This window comes from Morone saxatilis, unplaced genomic scaffold, assembly GCF_004916995.1.
Source record: "Morone saxatilis isolate NCDOM2014 unplaced genomic scaffold, NCSU_SB_2.0 Contig4, whole genome shotgun sequence".
Lineage (NCBI taxonomy): Eukaryota > Metazoa > Chordata > Actinopteri > Moronidae > Morone > Morone saxatilis.
Window position 1 is genome coordinate 2,287,135 of NW_023339984.1, and position 8,296 is coordinate 2,295,430.

The 8,296-nt window shown below is 41.0% G+C and overlaps 1 protein-coding gene across 19 annotated transcripts in view; it reads left to right on the top strand.

The window, feature by feature from the left end:
* The window catches only part of ablim2 (actin binding LIM protein family, member 2), a 101,207-nt gene that overhangs the window by 54,190 nt on the left and 38,721 nt on the right, over positions 1 to 8,296 (top strand). For all 19 annotated transcript variants that reach the window (XM_035675291.1, XM_035675304.1, XM_035675298.1 and 16 more), the window contains exon 7: positions 5,950 to 6,037. In XM_035675291.1, the coding sequence (XP_035531184.1) occupies positions 5,950 to 6,037 (88 nt within the window). The remainder of the gene's footprint in view (positions 1 to 5,949; positions 6,038 to 8,296) is intronic.

Here is an 8,296-nt window from a genome sequence, read left to right on the forward strand (position 1 = left end):
GGGGGCCGAATACTTTCGCAAGGCACTGTATATGTGTGTGTGTGTGTGTGTGTGTGTGTGTTTGTGTTGAGTGGTGGAGTGGTCTTGTGTTATTTGCTCAAGGCAGGTTTTTCCTTAACCTCTGTTCTACTTTCATTACCTCATTCCTTAAACAAGACTAGATGGAAACCTAGTATGTGGCTGGACTGGTATGATCAGCAGTAGTGTCTATAATGTGAATTCACAGATATATATCTTAAGATGTTTGATTTCAAGAAGAACGTATTCTAATTATAACTATTCTGATTATCTATGAACTCCCCCTGCTCTTTCATCTGTTTCTATCTGCGGGATGTTTCTGGTTTTTCTATGACTCTGTATTGAGTGTTTTGTCAGAGTCATTGTAATTTGGGTTGCTTCAACTGTGCTTTCCTTTTTTTAGTTCTGGACCTTGGTAATATCTAGCAAACCAACTCGAATTTCCACCAGTTTTGAGTGTTACCATAGTAATTGGATGCATCATCAACAGAGGGTGCTGCACAATGTGCAATGACCTGTAGAATATGACACACCCACTTTGGTTCCCAAGGAAAACCTGCTATTTTTTGGTTCTAGCTGGGAACCAACTTGTCAGGTTCTGAACCAATTTATTTCTGGTTGAAACTCCCCCAACGATTCAAAACTAGGTGCTTGAACCAGAACGAAGACAGTTACCTGTTGATGGAAAAGGCCTGTAGGCTGTGGGCTGCACTGGTTCCTTAAACTAGTTGAAGAAAAAGTTCTTGTTGGAGCCGATTAACAGAACTCAGTCCAACTTATACACAGGGTGAGAATGAAGTGGGGCCCATGTAGTATGTGGGTGTAGACTAAGGCTGCACTTATACTGTTATGGTACATAATTAACATTATGGCCAATGTGGAAACACCAATCGACTGAACAATGGTGTTACTTCATCACTCACTCAGGAACTCAGGAAAGCCAAAAAAGGAAAGATAGGTTTCAAACTGGGGTGAGTTAATATTGTACGATATTAGAGATTATATTACATGCAAACTAATAAAACATTAAATTAAACTTTCTATAGGGTAGGTCATCTGAGACATGCTTAATAAATCCAGGCCCAGCCCTTTGGTATCCATGGTTATTTTTAAATCAAATGTCAGCACACAGACTTGTCTCGGTGTATTAGTATAGAAGCCATTTCCAGCCACTCTACCTGTGCTGGGCTGCACTTTGAAACAGTAACGGAGAGACTGAGCGTTCAAAATGTCATGGCATTTGGTTGAGATCAAAGAGTCTGATTTGTGGGGACATTTTAAGTCAATAACTGGAGCTGGCAGCGGTGGAGGTTGAATCGTTGTTCAGTGGCTCATTGCTGTAGCATTTATTTATTGCTTTTCCCAGAAAACACCTGTCAATCAAATAGTGTGAGAAGGTGCTGTGATGTGTCATTCCTTGGATTTGTTGATAGGCTCTCTGGGCAGTATCAGTGGTATACGGTGTCTTCACCAACCAAAGTGTAGTGGAAGTTTATGTCTGCAATGAGCGCCAGGAAATCTAAACTAGCCTAGCAAAGAGTGGATTATGTATTTCAGTTTAACTTTTTTTTAAAAAATACACTGGAAACAATTGTCCTTTGGAGAATAAGAAAAGTAAGAACACATCATGCACCATCCATCACTGGTCACATTATCTTACATTACAGACAGCTGTAAAGTTACTGAACTTTGAGGCAGGCAAGGCATTAAAATCCAAGTACCACTCAAGGTAGCCCTGCCATTAGGTTCACTCTCTTTGTTATGTCCATGAGAAAACATTGGCGCATGCCAGTGCAAAGCCATTGTGCCGCTGATCATGTGCAGGTAGCCCTGTTTGATTTCCTTCATTGACCATTACATTGCTGTCACTGCTCATGCTTCCAGACAAGTTGAAAATGTTTAACTCATCACCCTCGAAACTGCTCTGCAGATCGTCCAACCACATCTAAAACCACTTTTCCAAGAGTAGCAATTAATTTATGAAACTATTTGTGGGCAAGTCTGTTGATTACTGCTTTCCAGTACAATTATCTATCCAGGAAGGTGAATGTTCCATGAATAGAGTCTATAAAGTAACCTTAATGTTTCAGTATGCTTAAAACAAAGTGCTTGATAGATCGTCTCATAGTGTCTGATAACAATCATGCAACCAAGCTGTCAAGCTCTCTTTTTCATTTTTCACACAACAACTTCAGTCAGTTTTAGTGTGTACAACCAAGTGCAAGACCTTGAATAGTTGTGAAGAAAGACTTAAGGAAAGTTTGTGACATGTAGTACAACCTACTTAGTTTAAACCATACTGAGTGTGACTATGTATAACAGGAAATGTACTGTAAAAGTTTGAACTGGATATAGATTGAATTTCTTTTGAGTGGGAAAACAGATGTGTATTTTAAATTAGAAACTATAACAAAGAGTTTGATATAGGTACACTTGACTTGATGATGGACTGACCTAGACTCTGATGGGCATCACTGATTTTCTGTGTGTGTGTTTGTGCTGTAGCCGTGTCTGGCCCACCAAACTCTATTCCAATCTTCTAAATGGATCACCTCCCACGTCTGACTGGTTTCTGCAATTGCGAGATGAGGGGATGGACAGGGCATTATAGAGAGGGTCATTTTGAGAAAGCAGATTGTATGTAATTGGGTAAACACAGATGTAGAAAATGCTCGGCAGCTATTTGCAACTTCACCTGGCCTTTCACCACGCAGCTACCATCATCAGTCCCAGCTCTAAACCACAACAGTTTCAAAAACCTTAAACTCTGCAGGAGTCTCAGCCACAAACCTTAACCCTGGCTGACCAGCTACAGCCCCATTCCAAAGTAAAACATCCCATCATCAGTTTTCCCGTTCATCCCACTACAAAGCATCCTCAACCCCCCCTCTTCCTTGAGTTATCAGTCCTGCAGGACATTGAATATGATAATTTTCCCCTCATGCAGCCTTGGATTCTGACAAAGGAAGGATTTGATTGCAGTGCTATCTCCTTTCCGGCCTTCTCATACTTTCCATGTTTGAATTTCAATCCAGTTCCGGCCTTTTATCTCCTGGCCTCGATGTTTCCCAGTCAACTTCTGTCTATCTGTTTCAGTCGAGTTCAAATATGAGCTTTTGGCATGGCGTCCACAACACACTGCCAGTTTTTAAGCAACTGACTGTACTCACATTAATACCTTGACCTGATGTCTCCTTGCTCCTTTTTGGTCAGTTCTTCATGTCTCGGGTTGCTTGCTCTCTCCATCTGCTGTCCATTTGGTCCAGATAAGCATTGAGCAGAGGTGTTATCCAAGAAATAGGGTGTTGACGTCCTGTTTTCTGGTATCGTTCCATATTGAGATGACGCAGCAAAGTGGACGGACCTCAGAGGGACTGTGCGTAATCAGGCCGCTGTTGAAGCAAGATGGGATGCCTTTGGGAGGCAGAAATCAGCAGACGTCAGATGACTGTTTTGTTAGGGGAGAAAAAGAAGAAAGACTTAATCGCAAAAAAAGTATCCATCTTGAGTCGTTTAGCTTATTATTGAGTTCATAAATCATATGTGCTTTAAAATAAGAAGATGTGCCAACAGAGTGAGATAATTCTTGATTCCAATGATGTTTTTTGTTGTCACAACACAGAATAAGGCACTAGTATTGAGTAAAACACTGAGCAAGAAGAATGGTATTTGAATTACTCAACAGACTGTTGTGAATGTTGTGTTAGAAAGGAGGGTTTTTTTTAAGAGAAAATCTGTTTTTTGACCCAAGGTTTGCTACTTCCAATCCCTGAACCAGCTGTGACAACTAAGAATGAACAGGGCACTGCACCTTACTGATTGTTCCCAGAGATCTTCACAGGTCAAAAATGCCCGAATGGGCCCATGGAAAACCCACCCAAAACCTGACATGCATACAGCAAAATGTGAATAGAATCAGGATCTGAATGGACCCAAGGATAATTAGACCATAGCAGTTCCCAATAGGAGAGAGAGAGACAATCAACACTGGAAGCAGCGTTTTGGACCTGGCCCAGCTGTTTTCCCAGGTTGGTTTTTAGTTACAAGGACCCCAGAAGACCTCTACTGTATATCCCAGTGGCCCTGTGGTTTGACAAGCCCAGAAACAATCCACACTATGACTTCAAAGCAATATCACAGACGCATCCATCCTCATAATGACGACCCCCTCCCCTCACACTGCCTTGTGGGCTCTTACTCAAGCTCTGGGAAGGACATATCACCTCCATTAGCTTCTAAATGTCAAGCTACATAATAGCATCTCCATGCTAAACACACAGGTCATGATAAATGGTCAGACACTGCCGACTCAGTGTTTGGGTTTATTCGGACATTTGTTTTGGACATATCATGTTGGGCAGTGAAATACATTTTTTACTATACTGAAGCTGTTTAGATGAACAACTATTACATGCACCTTGGATTTTTTCATTTTCATGATTATTGATCAGTTGTAATTCAAGAAGGCAAATTGATTGGAATGCTCTTTGATATCCATGTTACTTATGCATCTTTCTGCAGTGCTCTATACTCAACACAAGTCCTCCACCTTGTGGCTAAATAATAAATCACAACCTTTTCTATGTTGTCATTTGTAGCTGGTGGTCCTTTAATCAGTGCTAATTGCACTCTGAATTACAATTAGCTCAGCAACACTCCCGGGACTGGTTATTCATGCTGCATCAGCATTTTTAATGAGCTAATTATGAATTCTGTAATAAAGTGTGCCTTCAGGCATGCAAATAGCTTGTTTGAGCTTGTGTACAGGCACAAACACCAATGTATCTGTATCATAGTTGGGGATGTAGGTGGGATGGGAAAGAATGCCATTTTCCCCAAAACCATTATGAGCTCTGAGTAATGAGACAAGGCATTTAGAGACAGTTTTAATTCATAAATGTGTTGGGCACATCTTCTTGTTTCTTGTTTGTCTATTATCAACCACACTGCACGAGTGTGTGTTTTTATTTTCTGTCTGTGTTAAATTGTCTTCATTATCACAACAAAATATTTATCAGATTATTCTTTTATATTATATTGCCATGTCTCATAAGAACTAGTGAGGTAAATAGGCTACTAGTGAGTGGATGACTATGTGAAATGTATGGATCCTTCATGTATGGAAGCCGATTCCTGCCAGGAAAAGAAAAAACATGTATGCAAAGTTAGTCATGATAAAATACTAAAAAATACTCATGTGACTAAAAATTATATGAGGTACTGGGTCACATTTGTGTGACTCAAAATTATTAGTTAATACTTCTTGATTATTAAAAATTAAGTGAAATGTTTGACTTAGGTCAATAGTCATAGTCATAGTTATGAAATAGAAAGTACAAATCTTGAGATACTTAGTCAAAAGTATTCAGTGTGAGTACCATGAGTACTTCATTCAAACATTTTATCTTTTTTTCCTTATGGAATTGCTTTCTGCAACTGATTTTATAGGACTGGTGTCATTGTTTATTTTCAGTTTTAAAGGGTCACTGCTGATTTTAGGAATTTCACCATGGGGAGTACAGCTCTGTGACTCTGGAGAAGCTTTGTAAAGTCTGACAAAATATCCCACAATGAGGTCATCAGGGTTATCTGAGTTCTGACTTAATTTATAACAGAAACCCCATGTATAAACTGGTGGCGTAGAATTTGAGTTATGTAGCCATTTACATAGCAGGGAATGCCTAATGAAAAGATTTTATCAAGTTGCATTAAGGGAAGTGTAGGATGCAGTATATTTGGAGCTTGACTCATACTAGGGGCTAAAAGTCTTACATTTTTACCTTTTCTAAACTTGTATTTTGCCAGTCCAGGAAGTTATCCAAGGTTATTACTAAACTGATTCAGTACCCCTTTAATAGTTCCCCTGAAGAGACCAAAACCAACAAGTGCTATCCTACATTGTCCTAACCTGTTCTTGTTTATGCTCAACAGGCTGGAGAGAAGCACTACCACCCCACATGTGCCCGCTGTGTCCGCTGTGAGCAGATGTTTGCAGAGGGAGAAGAAATGTATCTGCAAGGTAAAAGCAGTTTAAATTTGTTCTTCTAATCCAAACATCAGGGTGCTGTAGCTGTTTATGTCTGGACACAAATGATTTAATCATAAAACACATGACTGTATTGTTAGAGCTAAACGTCTAGTAACTGTTTTTCTTCATTCCGGTCTCTCTAAACTCTCAACACCCCTATTTCCTATCACTAACACCAATATATCACCATAAACTCAATGCATTGTGGACCTTCATGTTCCTAATAAACTTGGTTAGCGGCTTGGTGAATGAATCATGCACACGTGTGCCTGAGTCACACCGCCACACTCCTAGAGATGTTATTTACTGCTGCTATGGTGCTGACACAAAGTAGCAGCTGGTGCTCTGCCTTGGGTGCTCCATGTACTTCAGCTCTTTAACTGCTACTTGTCACGTCAGGGTGAATTGATTTAGTAGTGGAAATAGATTTCTGAAACCTCAACCAGGAAAAAAATGTAAATGCAACAGATGAAGAGATGAGTTATGCGTGTTGTTGCGGGCGGCTGTGGCGCAGAACGGGTCGTTCACTAATCGGAAGGTTGTTGGTTCAGTCCCCAGCTCCTCTCGCCACATGTCGAAGTATTCTTGAGCAAGATACTGAACCCTGAATTGCTCCTGATGCTGTGCATCAGTGTGTGAATGTGTATGAATGAGTTAGTTTCTGTTTGATCGATGGTGGCCCTGAACAAAATGAAGCCTAGTGGCTGCGAAATACGAACCAAGACACGCAAGCTGCTAGCGACAAAAAGCAAATGGATAGTGTGAAAGGAAAATTAAAAATCCTCAGTTTCTCCAAAGTTCCCTGTCTCTGTCTCCCTTTGTCCTTCAGGTATCTTTCCATCTGGCCACCCTCACACATGCAGACAAACAGCCAAAAAGCAAGGAGGAAGAAGAGTAAGGTGGGTTGGAAAAGACGCAGAGCCACAACTGGCAATACCTTATCTAAATTGAATTCAAGTGCTGGTAGGCATTTGCGTCACAAAATTCCCCAAAATAGAACTAAAAAAAAATGAGATCCACATTCAAACCCACAGCAAACTCATTTCTAAAACACTTGGATGCCATAAAATGGGAATTTTGAGATGTTGTTGTTTCTGAATGGTATAGCTGTAAATGGAGAGATAAGATAGGTTTGGTTGGAACTGAAGGCCTAAGGTTCCAATTTTTTCTTTGACCTCCCCCTGATGAAGCACTAAAACCCTTTGAAATTCAGTCTTGACTCTTTGGGAGACGCATCAGTAAAGCGGCCATAAGTGCCTACCTATTTGTCCTGGCAAAGTCTTGTGTTTATGAAAACTGGATCGTGCTGCTTCCTCCCCAATCCCTTCCCAAATTAATAACAGCAGCGAGCAATACCCCGGGTAGGGTTCAAACCTGTGCATTTTACGGTCCAACTAAGTGGGTACTGGACCAAAAAAATCAAGCTTTCTTTGAGGAAGTACTAGAAGCTGACGGGGAGGGCAGAGTTCTAATCAGAACCTGTAGAAGTATTTCTTCATTGAAAGAAAAGCCAAAGAGGTAGCGAAGGCTCTTCTTGATGGAAAAGAGTTTTGCTCCCTTCTCCCGATCCCTGGAGTATTTTTGAAAAGTGCCTGCCCTTTTTCCAGAAGCAGTAAACAACAGTCAAACAAACCATGCTGGTGCAGTCCAGGTTACTGCTTCATTAACGCCTTGCTAAAATAATCGCCGTCATAATGGTTTCTGGCAGAAAAGGCCCTGAACATGTTAAACGGCTGACTAGTCTCAACATAGCCAACTTATCGTTCAAACCCTTTGTTTTATCAGGCTGGAGGTGAAAGAAAGTGTGGGAAAACTATGCAAAATCAGAAAAACCAGGGCGAGCAGTGGCGCCTTACTCTTTATTCACTGGCACACCCGGAGCCAGGTTATGGAATATCTTCAATTGGGAAAAAAAGGGAAAGCCAACCTGATTATTTGCTCCGTTCGACGCATCGCCTTCCAGTTAAATCAAGTGGACAATGAGACATGTATCACCCTGTCACCTGAGACCCATACAGAGCACTCTGTACCTTGTCCCTCAGGTTCTGCAGCAGCATAAAAAGAGTTTCCCCAAAAATCGTAAGGAGGAATGTGACTGGAGCCTGATGCACAGTCAAGGAGGAGTTTTAACAATGAGTTTCAGGGACAAAATAACATTATTATACCAATTGTATCCAGGGCAGCCCTGCAGCTTACAACCAGTAATCCTGTGCCCTTCCCTCCCAAGTCTCCCCAAGTCGCTCATCGGTG